At 35.0% G+C, this 21,321-nt stretch overlaps 1 protein-coding gene across 5 annotated transcripts in view; it reads left to right on the top strand.

Annotated features, from left to right (window-relative positions):
- The window catches only part of ATF2 (activating transcription factor 2), a 77,876-nt gene that overhangs the window by 17,953 nt on the left and 38,602 nt on the right, over positions 1-21,321 (top strand). For 3 of the 5 annotated variants that reach the window (XM_029934357.1, XM_029934355.1, XM_029934354.1), the window contains 3 exons: positions 12,035-12,109; positions 13,665-13,734; positions 19,574-19,670. In XM_029934357.1, the coding sequence (XP_029790217.1) occupies positions 12,078-12,109; positions 13,665-13,734; positions 19,574-19,670 (199 nt within the window). In that variant the 5' untranslated portion in view covers positions 12,035-12,077. Of the gene's footprint in view, positions 1-12,034; positions 12,110-13,664; positions 13,735-19,573; positions 19,671-21,321 lie in introns of those variants that run through there. The other 2 variants (XM_029934358.1, XM_029934359.1) reach the window with 1 other exon arrangement.

Genomic DNA, 21,321 nt, shown 5'->3' on the forward strand with positions numbered 1-21,321 from the left:
TGGCTTTCTCATGTATAGTTTTGCCCTCTAATCCATCCTTCACATTTCTGTTAGTGATCTTGCAACAATTCCCCTTTGATTATCTAGTTTATCATCTTAAAATCTTTCCATTTTTTACAGTGGGAGTAAGCAGATGTATTCTGTAAAGGGCTAGATAGTAAATATTTTAGACTTTCTATGGGCCACATATAGTCTGTTTCTTATTCTCCTCCCACCCCTACTCCCAACCATTTAAAAATATGAAAAACTTGATTACCTCAACATTTTGGCACAGGCCTCAGAATGGCAGTGGGATAGGGATAGTGAGGGTAGAATCCACACTCCTTACCAGGATAATAAAGGTCCTTCAAGATTCACTTCTCTTTCTGGCTTTATCTCTCTTCCCTTCAACCTTCTATCCCACATTTCAGGGGTCCAAAATTTCCTCAGTGTACTCTGCTTTATTGTGATTCTGTGTGCTGTCATCCCTGACTAGCTCATGCCTCTTCCTTTGAGACTACACACAGTCATTACTTCCTTCAGTAGTAGTCTTCTCAGACCCTCTCCACATTTGGCTAAGTACTTGTCTTGGTGAGAGGATAGAGACTTAATCAGATAAATTCAGGGTTAAAAAAGAGAGCTCACAGCCAGAATACAGAAGACATGCATGATTTAGCCACAGAAAGCATAGTCAGACATCACAGAAACTGCTTTCCTTCTTCTTGGCTGCATGGTTTCTCATCTCTATTTTTCTGTGCCTACTCTTGGTTCTGGCTTTCATTAATTTCTTGTTTTTTTAAAATATTTATTTTAGAGAGAAAGGAGATGCACTTGAGTGCTCAAGCAGGGGAGGGGCAAAGAGTAGGGATAGAGTTATCTGAAGCAGGCTCTGTGCTGACAGCAGAGGGCCAGATGTGGGGCTCGAACTCCCGAATGATGAGGTCATGACCTTAGCCAAAGTCGACACTTAGCCAATTGAGCCACCCAGGCACCCCCATTAACTTCTTATCAGTATGAACATGACTATATATATCCATGAGTCCTGAGTCTGATTTAGAATCTCTGGTGCTCACTTCTGTTTTCCTGATTTTTCCTTTTTACAAATTTCCTGAAGAGGTAATCTGATTGGCTTAACTCATTTAGGTGTCCCCTGGTTCACCTGAGGCAAGTATGTCAAGGTCATGGATATTATAGGATTGCCCTTCACTGGTAATCAGTCCTCTAAGAGGGCAGCGTGGGTGCTGAGGGGAGATGGCCATGCTGAAGAGAGGGGGCCAGCCCAGTATACTTCTTAATCTCCAGGATACTTCTTAACATGTCTTCATTATTGTGTTGCTGAATTATGTAACATATAATCTGATTTTGAGGGCAAAGACTGTATCTCTTATTCTCAATATGGTATAAGGTACAAAATAGGCCATTAAATGTTTTCCAGATACATTTTACAAAATAAATTTGTTGTCTTAGAAATGCTTGGGAATGCTATACACTATATGTAACATTTAGTATTATCCATATTCTAGAAATCTGCTTTAAAAGTTTGTACATGCTTTGAAGGTAAGAAATTACAGCATTTATAGTTCTGTAGCTAAAGAGGATCAGTTAAATTTTTTAGAATGTAGAGATTTTTGGGGTGCCTGGCTGGCTCATTTGGGAGAGCATGGACTCTTGATCTTTGGGTTGTGAGTTCGAGCCCCACCTGGGGTGTAGAGATCACTCAAATAAATTTTAAACTTAAAAAAAATATTTTTAATTAAAAAAAATGTAGAGATTTTTGAAGTTAGTCACCAGAAATTGACTTGCTCCCTCCCTTTTTTTTTTTTTTTTTTAGATTTTATGTTTAAGTACTCTCTACACTCAAATGGGGCTCGAACTCCACCCTGAGACCAAAAGTTGCATGCTCCACCCACTGAACTAACCAGGCACCCCCTTTCTCCCATTTTTAAAGCTTCATTTACCAACCCTATTTTCTGTGAAGAAATTGGTTTCTTTCTTTTTTTTAATTATTTATTTATTTTTTAATGTTTGTTTATTTTCGAGAGAGAGACAGAGCATCAGCGGGGAAGAGAGAGGGAGACACAGAATCAGAAGCAGGTTCCAGGCTCTGAGCTAACTGTCAGCACAGAGCCCAATGCAGGGCTCGAACCCACAGACTGTGAGATCATGACCTGAGCCAAAGTTGGATACTTAACTGACTGAGCCACCCAGGGGCCCAATTGGTTTCTTTCTTAATTCGTTTTTGATAGAGATTTAAGAAAAGCAAGTATTTTTTATTAGCTGAATCATTTGAATGATAGAGTTCCAAATGGCGTGGGAATAGTGGTATTATAGCCTAAAGGATCGTCTTACCTTGCTTAACATATTTCATATTTAAAAAAGGAACTAATAGGACAAATAAGTGTCTAATATCATTCCTTGAGTCTTTATTCAGATACAGAGTAATTGTTCTATCATAGTAGGATTCTTTTTCTCTTAACCTTGCAGTACAGATGTGATTTTTCTGTACTTTGATGTCTTTAACATGGAAGTTATAAATCAGAAATGAGCGAATTGTTAGAGAATCCATGTTTTGTAGTATTTTTCATATAACTACTACTAAACACTATATGATACTTGTTATATAATAGTTATGTAGTGGATTATATAATGCATATGATTATAAATACCTTGTATAAGTTTTCCATTTTTGATTTTTTAGTACAGAACCTTTTAAGTTGCCAGCATTATGTCCCATTACCCCAATACTTCATTTTCTACAATAAGATATTCTCCTACAAAAACCACAATACAACCATGAAAATCAAGAAATTAGCATTGATATATTGCTACATCTAATCTGCATATCACATTTAAGTTTTGCCAGTTGTGGGGTGCCTGGGTGGCTCTGTCGGTTTAGCATCTGAGTCTTTGGGCTCAGGTATGATCAAGCCCCACATCAAGCTCCGTGCTGAGCATGGAACCTGCTTTGGAGTCTCTGTCTCTGTCTCTGTCTCTCTCTCTCTCTCTCTCTTTCTCTTTCTGTCTCACCCTCTCTCACCCTCTCCCCCCACACTCCCTGATTTGTGCTCTCTCTCTAAAGGAAAAAAAAAGTTCTGCCAGTTCTGATAACACCCTTTATAGCAAAAGATTTGTCTAGAATTCACTTTGCAGTTGTCTCATTGGACTTTTTTAAGTCTTCTGCTTGACTGTCATAGAAGTGATACTATGTTACATCCTGTTGAGAGTACATACCGATTTTTCCTAGTCTAATGTTGTTGACTTGGATCGTTTCAGTAAGGTGATACTTGCCAGGTTTTTCCAATTAAGGTATATTTTATCAGGAAATACTTCGAGAGGATAGAAGTATCCTGTCTTATTAAATGTTGAGTTTATTCTTTTATATCAGTATGGATTAATGGGATCCTGTTTTATTCACAATGTGATTCATTACTATCATCATTGATTTTGATTCTCAAATTGTTTTGGATTTGGCCACTTTCTTGCCACATTCATAAGTAAGTCCTTCTTAATTTTCTTGCACAAGATATTCAAGGGTCATCCTGTACTTGCCCTGCCCTAGACCTGGAATCAGACAATTGTTGAAAGAGCTCAGATTCCTTTTGGTAGAGAATGCTATTTAGACATCAAGATCTGGGTGTCTAGTGGGTATATTGCTTTGGGAGTATCTGTGTTTTCAGACCCCCTCACTAGACACAGCTAGGGAAATACATAAACATATATGCAGATATATACACACATATTTATTTATATTTCTGTACCTTTATGTCTCATTTGAAAGTCAAGAGTTCACACCACTATCTCCAAATTTCAACCAATTACCAAGATTCATTCCGTATTATAGTTACCTTCATCTATAGTGTAAATTTAGCTTTACCCACTACATCTTTGATATATCTACTTATTCTGTTATTCCCTATTTTTGTACATAATGAATCACCTGTTGCCACCATGCCCACTCCTCCTCATCAAGTAGATGCTCTCCAGCTTGGTATCTTGGTATCCTGTGCTGGACTCGTACCCTCTCTTTTCCTTACCTCATGTGGTTGCCCCCTCAGACTTCCCTCCAGCCACCCTCCGTTCCCATGGACAGCTTTCTCACTCTGCCCATGCTGTGACACTCTGCACTGGTCTGTCCCCAAAGCCTGTCTAAGCTGCCTCTCATGAAGACACCCATAAATATGTTTTTTTCTGGAGTCTTGGTTTTATATTAATTTTAAGTTATAAGAAATGTTTGTTGGTTAATTTCTCCCATTTTCTTCTCTTCATTGTTCCTGGAAGTGTTCTTCTGTACTATTTTCTTATTGGCATCTCATATGTGATTTTATTTGATAATAGGTCTGTTGAATAATTCTAGAAGTCCTAAAAGATGGTTTAATTTTTTTAAAAGATGGTTTACAAAGGTTTTTAGATTGTTAGTAGACATAGAATAGCAAAGTATAACAGTCGATAAACATAGTATAGCAAGGCATACTAGCTGGCAGGTACAGTCTATCATTAAAAATGTTCTTGTTTCATTTTTTACCTAGAGGTAAGTCATTTCACCCTTTGGGACCTCATTTGTAGGTTAGGTGGTTAGGACTAGATCAGGAATACAGTAAGGTATGTGATCGGTAATGCATATGATAAGAGAGCTAACCCAAAGCAATCTACATATTAAATGCAATCCCTATAAAAATAACACCAGCATTCTTTACAGAGCTAGAACAAATACTCGTATAATTTGTATGAAACCAGAAAAGACCCAAAATAGCCAAAGCAATCTGGAAAAAGAAAACCAAAGCTGGAGGCATCACAATCGCAGTCTTCAAGCTGTATTACAAAGCTGTCATCATCAAGACAGTATGGTACTGGTACAAGAACAGACACTCAGGTCAATGGAAAAGAAAGAGAACCCAGAAATGAACCCACAAACGTATGACCAACTAATCTTTGACAAAGCAGGAAAGAATATTCACTGGAATAAAGACAGTCTCTTTCAGCAAGTGGTATTGGGAAAACTGAACAGTGACATGTAGAAAAATGAACCTGGACCACTGTCTTACACCATACACAAAAATAAACTCAGAATGGATGAAACACCAGGGGCACCTGGGCAGCCCAGTCAGCTAGGCATCCAACTTCCAGCTCAGGTCTCACAGTTCATGAGTTTGAGCTCCACGTCAGGCTCTCTGACAGCTCAGAGCCTGGAGCCTCCTTCAGATTCTGTGTCTCCCTCTCTCTTTGCCCCTCCCCTACTTGCAGTCTCTCTCTCTTGCACACTCACTCTCTCAAAAATAAACAAACATTTAAAAAAATAAAGGAAGAATGGATGAAAGACCTAAATGTAAGACAGGAAGCCATCCAAATCTTCAAGGAGAAAGCAGGCAAAAAACCTCTTTGACCTTTGCCACAGCAACTTCTTTCTCAGCAAGTCTCCAGAGGCAAGAGAAACAAAAGCAAAAATGAACTATTGGGTCCTCATCAAGAAAAAAAAAAGCTTATGCACAGCAAAGGAAACAATCAGCAAAACTAAAAGGCAACTGATGGAATTGGGAGAAGATACTGCATATGGCATATCAGATAAAGAGTTCCAAATTCTGTAAATATCCAAATATTATAAAGAACTTATAAAACTCAACACCCAAAAAACAAATAGTGAAGAAATAGGCAAAAGACATGAAGAGGCACTTCTCCAAAGAAGACATCCAGTTGGCCAACCAACACATGAAAAAATGTTCAACATCATTCATCATCAGGGAAATATAAATCAAAACCACAATGAGATACCACCTCACTCCTGTCAGAATGGCTAATATCAACAACTCAGGCAACAACAGATGTTGGCGAGGATGTGGAGAACGAGGATCTCTTGCACTGCTGGTGGGAATGCAAATTGGTGCAGCCATTGTGGAAAACAGTATGGAGGTTCCTCATAAAATTAAAAATAGAACTACCCTACGACTCAGCAATTACACTACTAGGTTTTTATCCAAGTTATACAGGTGTGCTATTTCTAAGGAGCACATGCACCCCAGAGGTTATAGCAGCACTATCAACAGTAGCCAAAGCATGGAAAGAGCCCAAATGTCCATTGATGGATGAATGGATAAAGGAGATGTAGTATATATACAATGGAGTGTTACTCAGCAATCAAAAGGAATGAAATCTTGTCATTTGCAACTACGTGGATGGAACTGGAGGGTATTATGCTAAGTGAAATTAGAGAAAGACAAATATGACTTCACTCATGTGAGGACTTTAAGATACAAAACAGATGAACATAAGGGAAGGGAAGCAAAAATTATATAAAAACAGGGAGGACAAAAACATAAGAGACTCTTAAATATGGAGAACAAACAGGGTTACTGGAGGGGTTTTTGGGAGGAGGGATGGGCTAAAGGGTAAGTGGCATTAAAGAATCTACTCCTGAAATCATTGTTGCACTATATGCTAATGAACTTGGATGTAAATTAAAAAAACATTTAAAAAAATGTTTCTCAATAAAGAAAAGAAAGCCTATGATCTAATAGTCAAGAGGAAATTTTGGAGTAAGGCTTTATTTTTTTAAGAATGGGCAATGGAAGCATTTCACAGAACTACAAGTAACGATTATATATATGAAAAAGTTTAACCTGAGTGTTTCAAAATATGTAACTTTAAAATTAGGGTTTTGTTCTAATCTGACAAAAATGTTAAAAAGTAATATTCACCTTTGGTATGGATGTGAAGAAATGAGGTCTTTCTGTACACTACTGGTAAAGTAGAAATCAGTACTATATATTGGAGGGCAGTTAACAGTATAAATCCAGTCTTACAAATATGCCTTCACTTGGTATAGTAATTTTTTTATTGTTTTTTGTTTTTATTGTTTTTTTAATTAAGCAGAAACTTTATTTCCAAGCTCCTCAAAGATGATTACAAACACAAGGTATCCTTTTAAAAGTGTCCCAAATTAAATCAAAGGCGCATTTGTGACATTAAGAATTCATTTAGGTTGTAGTATTTTTACATTAATTTTTTAAATTATTTGCGGTGTTCTGAAATCACATTTAAACATTTTTTAAAGACATGAAATAATGCAGTATATATTTTTTAAGGACAGCCACAACTATAATGTAGAGGAACTTAAGACAAAGATCAAATCTTCATATTCAGGATAGGGGAATCTGATCCAAAATACACCATGAATCTTTCCAAACAAGTTTGCTAAGAAATGGCTCCAATGTTTAGTGTTATAAATAAAACAATCTTCTCATTTAGAAAAATCAAGACATCATTTGATTAATAAAGTCTATTTCTCCCCAGTTTTATACTTGCTTGTCTTCATTTAGAAACTTTAAATTCATGAGAAAAGAACAAGTTTTTATGGTATAAAAATCTCAGGAACAGCAAATTAGAAATACTCATTTTTTTTTAAAGTTTGTTTATTTTGAGAGAGAGAATAGGGGAGGAGCAGAGAGAGAGAGGGAGAGACCGAATCCCAAGCATGCCCCACAATGTCAGCACAGAGCCTGACACTGGGCTTGATCCCATGAACTGTTAGATAATCACCTGAGTCGATACTGGGATTGGATGCTTAACCGCCTGAGCCACCCAGGTGCACCCAGTTTAACAAACAAAATATCCAGTAAGTAAATTTATAGAAATATTTATATATTTATATTATAATTCACTTTGGAAAGAGGTATATTTGGTGGTAACACAATATTTTATCTTAAATATAAAAAGCACTTTACCAAAAGAATCAGGCCGTAATTGTTTAAAGCTTACTCCTTCACCCAGTTTCCTTATCTGAGTAGAAACTCATCAGTTTCTGTAGAATTTTGGTTATAGGACTAGGCCACAGGAACGATCTGAAATATCTAAAAGCTGTTTGGCTGGAGAAAAGTGTTTTCTTGAGACCTGGAAGTAGTCATTTCATCACTTTGTGCTTAAATGCATTCCTCCGCGAACTTTTTTTCTACAGCTTCTAGAATAAAGCACAGGATCTGGGCTTCTGGAAGGGATTGCTTCCAGCTGGGACACTTCCTGCAGGGCATCCCTGCAGGGGTCCTGCACGTGGTCCTGTGGAAGATCCAGCCTCCAGCTTCAGCTGTTCAGGGTCGCTGCAGGGTATTCACAGTGGCCCAGGAGAACATGGCAGAGGTGCTGGGCTCCCTGACATAGTAATTTCATTGCCTTCTGGAAATTTTTCCTGTGGAGATTATTATACATACTCCACAAAGATTTGCTACCAAAGGTATTTGTTGATAATAAAAAAAATCCACTAATAGAAAATTAATTATAAATATATCCTAACCATATGATGGAATACTATATAGCCATTAAAAGTGATATCTAATATTTAATGACAGTACTACTTAATGATATAGCAGAATTTAGATGATTGCAACTTAAAGTTATAACAGTGTTTCTACAGTTTGTAAAGCTACATATCTCTGTACATTAATAAGACTGTGGAATATGTACTCTGGAATGTTGAATAGTAGTTGTCTCTAAATGGTATTTGTGGTGACTTTATTTTTTTGCACTTTTGTGTTTTTATGGGAGCAAATTTAAAGTTCCTTACTGGAGTGCCTGGGTGGCTCAGTCGGTTAAGTGGCTGACTTTAGTTCATGTCATGATCTCATGGTTCGTGGGTTCGAGCCCATGTCAGGATCTATGCTGACAGCTCAAAGCCTGGAGCTTACTTCTGATTCTGTGTCTCCTTCTCTCTCCCTCCCTTTCTCTCTCTCTCTCTCTCTCTCTCTCTCTCTCTTTCTCTTTCTCTCTCTCTCTCTCTGTCTCTGACCATCCCCTCCTCATGCTCTGTCTCTCTCTCAAAAATAATTGTTAAAAAAATTAAATAAAAAAAAATAAAGTTCCTTACTGTATCTTAGTTTAGTAGGTGTAATTTAGTTCATATTATCAGGAAATAACAGTGGCCTTCTTCTGAACCCAGTTTCTGCTTTAAAGGTTTTTCAGAATTAAGTACTACTAATCATTTATGTGAGATATCTAATAGTGGAAATTGCTCTGGCTATGTTGTAACAAACAAAATTCAAAGTATACCAGTATTCAAAGTATACCTTGAAGGTTGAGGTTCTATGGGGTACCTGGGTGGCTCAGTTGGTTATACGTCTGAATCTTGATTTTGGCACACGTCATAATCCTAGCACTCATAAGATCAGGCTCTGTGCTGACAGCACTACTGTCTGACCCTCCCATGCTCGCAGGTGATGTTCCTCTCCCCTCTTCCCCCTCCCCCCAAAAGTTTGGGGTTCTAAAATAAAGTGCCTTATAGCAAAGAAGTAGAGAAATATATTTTAGTGAACACATACATGTTTACATGTGGAATTGTCTTAGAAATCTGGAAAGAAGTCTGAGTTTCATGTTAGATTAGCTGATGTAAACTTCCTCACTATCCTGGAAGCTTCTTGAGGGCAGGTACCTATCTCAGTACCCCCCTACATCCCTAGCATCTAGCAGAGTGCCAAGCCGGAAGTGGATGCTCAATTATTTGTTGATTGAAAGAAGAAATGAGGAAACTCCAGGGGCACGAGATCTTGAGGGCAAGGAAGATTAAAAGACTATTAGATTAAGAGTTGAGAGTGAGATTAGAGAAACCAAAGAACTTCTTTTAAATTTTGCTTACAACCCTCTTGGGTCTTCTTCGTGAAAGTAACTCTCCTACCAGTGTAGGTTTGGATGTTTACCAGAGAGCAGTGTGGTATATTAACAATTCTCCAACAATTTATAGTTGAGCAAAGCCTCCTTTCTCTGTGAGCATATTTCCAACCTTGCTGTAAAAGGGAGATAAGGCTAGATTTAGAGACTTGAGATTCGGTTTTAGGAAGCGATAACCTTTAAATATCCCAGAGCAAATATCATTTATGTTGCAAGGTGCTTCAACTGTTGTATTTACAACTATCTCAGCTAGGTTTTAGAAAATACTAATAAGGAATGGGAATCTTTATTGTTTGGCTAGGAAGTAGGCTGATATGTAGGTAAGGAACTTCTTTTGTACAGGGAGGGGGCAGTTGTAATGGTGCGGGAGTAGAAGAGATGAGAGAGAAGGGTACCATGGGCTAATTCTCTCAGAACGCTTTTCTAGAACTGTCAGGTTTGTCCCTGCACTCCCTGTATATTCTCCTAGTATTTTAACTCCTGTTCTTACCAAAGGAATTGAAATTTTATTTCTGTATTCCTTTCTTCTGCTAGACTGAAAGTTTCTAAAAACTTTCTAAAAAGTTTTCTAAAAAGTTTCTAATAAGTTTCTAAAAGCACAGGGACTTTTTTCATCTCTATGTCTTGGCATGTAGTTGGTGTTTAAATGTTTCTTGAACTTAACTGAGTTTAAATATTGCTTTGATTTTTCATAGCAAAACTAGTTTTAGAAGAGTTTTTTGAGGTAAAGTAGACAAAACTTACTTAACTTGGTCACATCATATGGCTATTTATTCATTCCTTAGTATTTAATGAGTAAAGGCTACTGTGAGATAGGCATTGTTTTAGGTAGTTAACTCGAAGATAAGTTCCTTGCCCTCATTAAGGTCATATTCTGCTGGTAATGGGAGAAGCAGAACTTTTACAGATTTCCTTTAGATTATTCTAGAGTTCTTTTCCCTCTTCTCACAGACAGCATGGTAAAGTTGGATGTAAATAGAGGAATACAACCCTACCAGATACAGGTTTTGCCTGGAAACCGGGGAAGAGACTTTCTTCTTCCTATCTCCTTCATCAGATCACCCTTGACTCCTCAAGACTCAGAACTGTAGCTATGTATACATTTCCTCACAGGAATTATCCAGTTTTTCTGAGCAAACGATTCTTGATGTCACATTTATAAGCAAAATTAGGGAAAAGTTTTTTCTCTGTGCATTATTGGCTTATTTGGAAAAGCATATATTCACTCTGGGGCAGGGGGTGCTTGGGTGGTTCTGTCTGTTAAGCTTCCTACTCTTGATCTCAACTCAGGTCATGATCTCGTGGTTCCTGAGATTGAGCCCTGCATCAGGCTTTGTGCTGACAGTGCAGAGCCTGCTTGAGATTCTCTCTCTCCCTCCCTCTCTGCCCCTCCCCAACTCAAGCTGGCACTGTCTCTCAAAATAAATAAACTTTTAAAAAAGCATATAGTTACTTTGTTCACCACTGGATGGGATTTCAGTGATTTTAAGATGAAGTATTAGTAGAGTTTGGGGTTTTTATTTTTTTTTAAGTTTTTATTTTTTTAATGTGTATTTATTTTTGAGGGAGAGTGAGCTGGGGAGGGCAGAGAGAGAGAGAGAGGGATACACAGAATCCAAATCAGGCTCCAGGCTCCGAGCTGTCTGCATAGAGCCCAATGCGAAGTTCAAACTCATGAACCACAATGTCATGACCTGAGCTAAAGTTGAACGCTTAACCAGCTAAACCACCTAGGTGCCCCTCTTTATCTTTTTAAGTAAGCTCCACACCTGGAGTGGGACTCAAACTCACAATTCCAAATCAGGAGTCGCATGTGCTTCCGACTGAGCCAGCCAGGCCCTCCTGGCAGAGTTTTTAAAATGGGCCACTAAACAGGATAGTTCCAACATGTTGTACTTGTTCTCAAACTGATATCAAATACACGTTAAAAAGTTGTGAAAGAGAGAGAAGATTATGTAAATCAATGATTTTATGGGACAAATAGATTTTGATGAATTGGACTGAGAACTTAATCACTTCTGACTATATTTTAAGAAGTTAAAAACTTTCCAAATTAGATACTCTCAAATGCTAGATCTCCTCTTTCTCATCAGACTCCCCAAACTAGGATTTTTACTCTTTTAATAGCTGCCTTTCAACTATAGCCCTAAGGGCTGAATTGAATGTTTTTTCTCCTTTTATCCTCTGCGGTGGAGTTGGATATATAACTCCTATGTTTAAGCCATTTATATGGGTGTTCATATTGTAGGAGCACTACTCTTACCTACTATAAAGAGTCTTAGTAGTGTCAGGCTTTGAGACTGACAGTATTACAAAGAATATAATTATTCAGGTCTTTTTATTTTCTACCATGTTGTAAGGAATGATTCAAAACTATTTTTAACAGTATGAAACCTATTTTGTTTTTTAGTATCCTTGCCATGAAAAAGAGGATGTGATAAGTTGTTCAACTTATGAAATTCAAGTTACATGTGAATTCTGCCAGGTATGTATGGAGTATTTGGTGTTTTTAGCCATTTTCATATTTTAGGTTATAAAAATTTCCATAGTTATTTCTAAATAAATATTTCAGTGTTTTTTTCTTTTCAAAGAAAACACTTACCCAGTATATTAGTTTAGCTGTTACTCTTATTATGTTTTGAAAGTATCAAATAGAGCATTAAAGTACACATAACTATGACAAACATAAACATATTTTAGGGTTCTATTTCTACAGTGTCAGATAATACTAGTTCTACGAGATGTTCTATGAAAAATCATTTCAGATAGCAAATGGGCGTGGCAAAATGCCATATTCTAGGTGCTCTCTAGTCATTTCACTTGACTATATTAAAGGCTTTGAAAAGTCCTAAAAGAAAAATCATCCAGCATTTCCCAAATTTGTTTGATTACCTACCATTTTCTACAGTAGTTATTGTCATTCCTGTTGAAAATGCCTTGGGAAACATTGCTCCGAAGGGTTAGGTTAATGTAGAAAAAGGAACAATGTTACCAAATTTTTAGTTGAGTTAAATACGGTTATATGTAGTTTTTAGAAAGAAAGCCAAAACAAAATTAAAACCTACAAGTTGATAGAAGGAATGATTGGGAACTTTAAGTCTAAATCAAAAATAGGAAAATAATCTTGACTCAAAAAATTTTTATAGTTACTTTGTTCAAATTAGGATCCAAAGAGGATTTACATGTAGTTAGTATGTTTATTAAATGTCCTTTAATTCATAGCAGTTCTGCCTACCTCCTCTCTTCTTTTGTACTCCATGATATTTGTTGAAGTGACTAGGGCTTTGTCCTATAGAATTTGGCTGATTGCTTCCAGATTGTTTTGATAGGTTTTTCTACCTCCTAAATTTCCTGTAGCTGGATCTAGAGATTTCAGTTAGATTCAGGTTGGATACCCCACCACCCTGGAATATTTCTTGTGGTCATGTCTAGTTGTCCCGTTCTTAGTGATGTTACTTAAGATTGACCTGTTTCCCGTCACCTTTTTCTCTAATGATTTTATCAGACATTGGTGATCTGGTCTAGATCTGGTATTTCATTGGGGATATTTTCTAATTGTTTCATTCATTCTTAAACTGTTGAACAGGAAAAATTTAGCCTGGCAGACCCAGGTTCCTGACCTTTTCTTTTTGTGATGTAAAATCTGCATGCTACATGTATTTGTCTACTCATTATAAGAAAATGGAAGGGGACCTCCTGCGTGGCTCAGTCATTTGTGTCCCTGACTCTTGATTTTGGCTCACATTATGATCTCACTAAGGCGGGCTTTATGCTGACAGCACAGACTACTTGGGATTCTCTCTCTCCCTCTCTGCAGTTCCCCTGCTGCTGTTTCTCTGTCTCTCAAAAATAAACTTTAAAAAAAAAATTAAAGAGGATGAAAGGGAAATAGGGCTAAAATATCAGTACAAGTGTTTATTTCACATTGAAATAGAAAAGGTAATAAGCTTAGTGAAAACCATAATATTACATTTTAAATTATTCTTTGTTTAAAAATCTATACTGTAAAATGTTAAGTCCTCTCTTAATGTTTTTCATAGGCATTACAAGGACCTGTGGAATATGAGTGATGACAAACCCTTTCTATGCACTGCCCCTGGATGTGGCCAGGTAATACATAAATTACTTTAAACCATTTTTATATTCATATTTATTAAAACACCGATGACAGTTTCTGTTGTCATGAAAAGGATTCTGTTACAATTTCTTATAACGTTTTGGAGTTAGAATGAAAATCACCTAGAAAAGTTTTGGGAAGAAATTCTTCTTCTTCCTCAATAGCATATTTGAATTTTAAAATACACAGTCTAATATGGGAAAAAAAAGTTAAAAGTCCTGTAATGGAAAGGTTGATATACTTAGATAAAATCTAGGATTTAAAAGTATTTTCATTTGACCATTATTGGTTGAAAATCATTATAAATTTCTTAATTGGAAATCAAATATACATTATCTTGCTTGAAAATTATTTTACTTGCTGAATTCGTAAACAACGAATATTTATTTCTGACAGTATTACTAATGCATTAATGTTCTTAATGTACTTAAGCTAACATTTTCACTACAGAGCATGTATGAAAGCATTTTCAGAAAAATCTTTAAGCATTGTATCAAAAAATAATATTTTAGTGTTTTTAACAGGCTATTACATTATTAATCTATTGCTATTATAATAATTGTAACTTTAAAGTAACTATAGACACCAGCAAAAGGATAAATTTAATGTGTTGTCAAACTACCTAGTACTTAACTATACAAACTATAAATTGTAAGTAAGCATTTGTGTTTCATTGATTCTTGTTTTCTTTAGTTGATATTTTAAATTGAGGTATAATTGACATACAATAAACTGCACATACTTATAATGTACAATTTTATGTTTTAACCTGTATATGTTCATAAAAGCATCACCATAATTAAGATAGTGAACACACTCATCACACCAAAAGTTTCTTTGTGCCCATTTGTAATCCCTCCTACCATTGTAAACCACTGTTCTGCCTTATATCCCTATAGATTAGTTTGCATTTTCTAGAATTTTATATAGAGTCAAAGAGTATGTACTTTTGTATGGCTTCTTTTGTTCCACATAATTAACTTACGATTTCCCATGTTATGTAATCAGTAATTATTTTTCATTGATGAGTAATATTTCATTATTATAAAATTGTGGACATTTGGCTTATTTCCAGTTTTTACTTATTATAAAGAAAGCTGGTATAAATATTTGTGTACAAGTCTTTTGTATGGATGCATGCTTTCTTTTCTCTTAGGTAAATGCATAGGAATGTAGTGGTGGGATCATATGATAGATATATGTTTACTTTTTTAAGAAATTGTCAAACTGTTTTCCAAAATGGATGCACCACTTTACATTCTTGTCAAGAGTATAAGAGATCTGGTTGTGCCGTATCTTTGCCAACATTTGGTGTTGTCAGTCTTCTAATTTTAACCATTTTTATTTGTATATCATGTAGTTTTAATTTGCATTTCTTTGAAAAGATGAGCACTTTTTCATGTGCTTATGGGTCATTTGCATTATTTTTTGTGACCTGTCTTTTCAAATCTTTAGCTGTCTAGTGTTTTTTCTTTTGGTTTATAGGAGTTCTTTACATATCCTGGATTCCAGTCCATTGTCAAATAGTTTCTGTACTAAGTCTGTGGTTTGCATCTTAATTTTCAGGATAAAAGCTTTTGAACAAGTGTTTCTAATTTTAATGAATTCTAATATGTTCACTTTTTCTCTTCTATGGATATTGCTTTCCATCTAAGAAATCTTGTCTAAGAAATCTTTGCCTACCTTAAATCACAAAGGTATTCTTTATTTTTTCTGAAAGCTTGTTTTTTCATATAGGTCTCTGTTTCATCTTGAATTAGTTTTTGTGTATGTATGTATATACTGGTGGGAGGTGGGAATTAAATCTCACTTTTTTTCCATGTGATTTTTCAGCATCATTTGTTGACAAGATTTTTCTTCATTAATTTGCTTCAGCTCCTTTGTTGAAAATCAAATTACTATGTAAGTGTAGGTCTGTTTCTGAACAGTCTACTCTGTTCCTTTCATCAGTTTGTCAACTTTTATGCTGGTACCACAATGTCTTGATTACTCCAGCTTTATAATAATGCTTCCAGTCAGGTAAGGGGAGTTCACCAGTTTAGTTCTCCTTTTCAAGATTGTTTTGGATAGTCTTTTAAGTTAGTCACTCTGGAGAGATGTAGTGGTATCTCATTATGATCTAATTTACCTGATACTTGATGATGTTGAACCCGGGTAAAGATAGGAGTTACCAGGGTTGGTGCTATTTAGATAGGTTGTCAAGGAATGCCTCTCTGATAAGGTGACATTTGAATTAAAAAATGAGAATGTGGGAGCTCTGGAGGAAGAGTTTTTAAACTGAAGGAACAGCAAATACAAAGATTCTAAAGAGGGAATGGGTTGGGTGTGTTTAAAAACAGAAAGATGACTATTGTGGCTGGAGCATATAGAGACCAACAAGGATAAGGGTAAGAGAAGTAGAGAAAAAGTTGGGGAAAAAAGAGTCCTACCCAATAGGGCTTTGTAGACTGTGATAAGGTATTTGGGCTTTTTTCACAGAACAGTGAAAAGCCATTACAGAGCTAGGAGTGGAAACGGGGAGTAGACTGACAACTGTCAGGTGAGAGATAATGGTGGATAGTATAGAGAAATAGACTGATTTAACATATATTTTGGAGATATATTTGATACTCATTTTTCCATAAATGTAAGAAAGTAAAAAAACTACACTTCCCAAGATTTTTTATGAATATAGTATTTCCTAAGAAATTGAAAATTCAAGTAAGAATTGATTTTAGAAGCACCAGTTTGGTGGTAGTAGTATAGTACAAGTTATTTTTTGTTGTAAGTATTGGTATTATTCCAAATTTGAAGTTTAGCTTTAATGCACTTAGTTAAATTTACATTTTCAATAGATTTTAAATTTCTTAAAACATTTTGTTGATACTGTTATTTTGGAGAGAGACCAGCAAGAATCAGGGCAGAGAATACTAGTTGTTGACTGTGGCTATTAAAAATGTTTTCATAAGCCACTATTCCATATTTCATAGAAAGTTCTGTTCATTACATTTGTTTTAAAGTGCTGTTCCATTGAGTTTGGTGAGAGACAAAGTGAGATAATTTAAAAGGTTCATTTAACATGGGAACTCTTCTATTTTATTGGTAATAGCTTTGCTTTGGTGATACTTTCATTGAAAATTATTTCTTTGGTGAATGTTTATTCATTATAAGCTGTTTTGCAAATGAGATAAAGCTTGATTTTATTCAGTCTAAAGTTTACCTGGAGGTGTCTCAGTGTATGCGTGTATAACTTTCTGATGTTGAAAAATTTCTTCAACTAGTAAAAGAAGTGGTAAAATGAGTTAGTGATCTGATGGTTTTATAACTTAGTTGTACCTATTTAATCAGTTAAATAATCTATATCATGGATGTGAATGATGTATTAAATGTAGAATGACTGACTTCTTTGGAAGTTAATTCTGGTAAGTGTTCAAGCCTTAGAAACACAGATTTCACAGATATCAGAGCTTAAATTCATTATAAAAGCAACTGGCTTATCTCCCTTCTGTCAGGTTACCCTTCCTTTTTAACTTTTTTTTTTTAATTTTTAAAAATTTTTTTTATTCTTGAAGAGAGAGAGAGAGATGGAGTGTGAATGGGGCAGCGGCAGAGAGAGAGAGGAAGAATAGAATCCAAAGCAGGCTCCAGGCTCCAGGCTCCGAGCTGTCAGCACAGAGCCTGACTCGGGGCTGGAACTCATAAGCCACGAGATCATGACCTGAGCCAAAGTCGAACACTTAACCAAGCTGAGCCACCCACGCGCCCCTCTTTTTCACTTTTTAAGAGAGATAGTTATCTTATCCTTTCTTGACTGCCTTTCCCATTGTTTATTCAGCTGTATGCTCAGTTTTGTTTAACAAAATACTGTGTACATGTATAACAGTTTGCATTGGAATTGTACTCTAAATTGCCTGGGAGAAAGAAATTAGGAATTCAGTATGTTGTTATTACTAGTAGTATCATAATTTTTCTACAAAATTTACTTTCAAATAAACTTTTTAATTTAGCTCAGAAAACCAATTTAAATAGATTCTGCAAAAATTTTATCTTAACATGTAGCTATTTTATAAGCATTTGTTGAAAAAATAGTTTATTTCATTCATATATATATATATATATATATAGATAAACATTCATCTGTCTTTCTATAGCTACATCTGTCTTTTCCTCGTGACTACTTTTTGACAAGATGGCCTTTGACATTCTTTTTTTTACCTTTCTAGTTAAAGGGAAATAAATTATCTCAGGTGATAGCTAAGGTTCAAGTCACCTACATCAGGTACCAGTTTCAATGTAGTTTATCCATTTACATAAAGAATATCATCTGATCAAAAATCTCTTAATAAATAGCACTTTGATCAGTTTGATCTGTAGATCATATATGAGACTTTGAAAATTCATATTTCTTACGCTCCCCTTTTAATACTCACATGATCCTAAATGTTTTTTAGGGTTTTTTAACGGTTCCTTTCCACTAGGGATAAAACTTGGTGCCATTTTCACATGTTTTGTACAATTTGTGCAATTCTGTATGCAGTTGTTCTTTAATTTGGATATTTGTGGTTAAATCAATCCAAGCAGGGGATACTGGTAGAGTAAGTTCCTAGGAGATAACTTTCTATTAATTATGACTTCTACCAAAATGAATTTATTCACAAATGTTTAATTATTGCCTTCATGGGAGAAACTACATTGTAAGGTTCTTTGGACATAAAGTGAATCTTGCTTTAAGGTACTTTAGTGTGGAATGTAATACATGTATATTTAAAACTCTAAAGTAATTAAATAATGCCAGTAAATTTGACATGTATGTTCATTCTCTAAGAGCGATTATTCAACAGTCTATCAAAAGATGACTACTTCCTCCAAACTTGGGAGGAATTCTTATAATGATAAAGCAGCAGTAAGATAGCACTTGAGTGGGAAAGAGCTGGAATATAAAATGAACTGCTTTGTTATCATATTGATGGTATTTCTTCGCTGAATTACAAGAAGCATTTTTTAAATATGGTAACATAAAGAACTGATTTACTTCTTAATTTGTTCAGGAGTAATATTTCTACAAGAGAAAGAATCCATTTTGATGGTTTAGGGAACGAAGTTCAAATATATATAATTAATTTTAACACCCCGTTTATAAGGATGTAGAACAGAGAGTTTATATCTCTTAATGTGGCCTTTTATAATTATTGCTCTGAAATAACAAAATATAAGTGCTCCCTATTTTCAGTTATAATTGTTGTTTGATAAGGAGCATCTTCATAAAAGTTGATGTCCAGACATAATATTATTTTTAAAATGAACTAGCTTATTATTTATATTGGTTGCTGTTTCTTTGTTAGATTGTAACAAAAGCATTCTTTTTTAATAAAGAACCTGATATACTTCTTAATTTGTCCGGGAATAATATTTTTATAAGAGAATTCTCATTTCAAAGGTGGTAAGTAGCCTGAAGTCTGTGTCAATACAGTACTTTCTTCAGAAGTCATTGTACCATAGAATGTATATTTCTACTATGATATAGTGCAAAAAAAAACAATCAATAGTGGTCTGTTTTTAGTATCCAAATGAAATTTATATGACGTTTCTTTCCCTCAGGTTTTATGACTTTGCCTCAGTCAAATGAGTTTTGTGACTTAGTAATACATCAGTATTGCTTATTCTTGGGTAATGGGTTTCTCTTTGATTATGTGAAGTCTTCTGTGTTTATACTAACAATAGATTCTTTTATAGTTAACAAACTATTTCATTGTTAATGGTGGTTTTACATGTTGTGGAAATGAATTTCCTTATCATTTTACTTATTTGATCAAATTGAAAATCTTAACTATATTTTAAAACTTTTTGCCACAGCGTTTTACCAACGAGGATCATTTGGCTGTCCATAAACATAAACATGAGATGACACTGAAATTTGGTCCAGCACGTAATGACAGTGTCATTGTGGCTGGTTAGTATATGCTTTTATTAATAGCTTATATACATATTTCACCTGGAATGTGCACAATTTTTGTGTATTCTCTGTAAATAATATAGTCTGGTGATACTCCAATTACTTCATTTACAGTAAATGTTGGCAACATGTATTTTACCCATTACATTTCCATGTTTCCTTCTGACCATTCATTTCACTTTTTTTGTGTGGTTTTCAAATGTAGATTTCCATGTCAGTTTTGTGGAGTTAATTAGAACCCCAGGAGCATTTCTATAGCGTCTCCAAAGTTTCTGTTTAATTGATAATTGAACTAATAATGATGTTTAGTCAATGTTTCCTTTAGCTTTTTACACCTGGTTCATAATGCTGTGAGAAGATAGGAAATGATCAAGCTCCTCCTGTTGGAGAAAGATCAATTAGCTGACTTGCTCACTAGAATTTGTTTATATTTCTTTTGGGACTAAAACATCTGTGTTAGTAAAATACTCTCAGTAAAGAGGTCTAAAATTCAGTATTTGCTTTTCTTGTGTTTTGGGCCTATGAACTGAACATACAGTATTCCATAAGCAGATAAATATCTTTCACAATATGTGAAAAGAGAAAATTCATGCATTGTTTTACGTCTTTTCGTATTGTATTAGCTGCCCTTTTTTTGGTATTGAAATATATACACACACACATCTATGTATATGGACACACACATAATACACATAGTTTTATTGCATTTTCTGTATTCTATAAGTATCATAAGAAAAATTTCATATAAATATATTTATATTAATTCAGACCCTTTTGTGTCATAACCACAAAGTTGTAAGTATTCAAAATCACACCTAAATGATTCGTTTCTAAAGCTTGGGTTATACTGCTTGTAAGTCTGGAATTAACCCTGAAATCTGAATAATATTAATACTTTAAAATTACTACCCAGCATAGAAATTGTCATATGCAGTGCTCTGGAGAGATAAGGAGGCAGATGGTTTTTCCTGTACTTTCACTGTCATAACTTTTGTGCTGAAACCATTTGAGGTAACAAAAAGTTGGTAATTTGTCAAGAGAATGTTCAGCATATCTTTAGTTCCATAAAAGGAGGAGGCAGAGAAAGGTGAGGTATACCTTTCTTAATATGGCATACATCAGATCTAAAGAGCTAGAATAAAAAAAAAAAAAAAAGCAGTCAAAGTAACAACATCCTGGACAGTTCACTCTCCTAGGCATGAAGGTTGTTGCGTGTCTGAAACTTAGAGCCATAGAGCAGTGTCTGTAACTTTTCAACGTAAAAATGTTTTGAGATTGGTTTCTAGAAATTTCCTATTGCTTTACCTTTATTACAGTAGAAAAATAGAACATGTTCAAACACAGCACTTGACTTTTTTTTTTTTACTAACATATGTTGAAGTAAATAGTTTAGCATAACTGTGTAATGCATGATGTGTGTGGTATATATTTGATGGTCAATAGCCACAGCCACTGCATGTTTAAACAGTTGTGCCTGTATTACTGTTTCTTTTCTCAGGCTTCATCATTCCAGTAATCACTAACAATGAATATGCATAAAATATGGTTATTTTTAAGCTTTTTCCCTCCCTTTAATTCAAATTAGGAGCCTTCTGTTGAGATAGACAAACCATTTGGATGTGAATAGAAGAGTCAAATTTATATGCAG

The sequence above is a fragment of the Suricata suricatta genome, chromosome 3 (assembly GCF_006229205.1).
Source record: "Suricata suricatta isolate VVHF042 chromosome 3, meerkat_22Aug2017_6uvM2_HiC, whole genome shotgun sequence".
NCBI lineage: Eukaryota > Metazoa > Chordata > Mammalia > Carnivora > Herpestidae > Suricata > Suricata suricatta.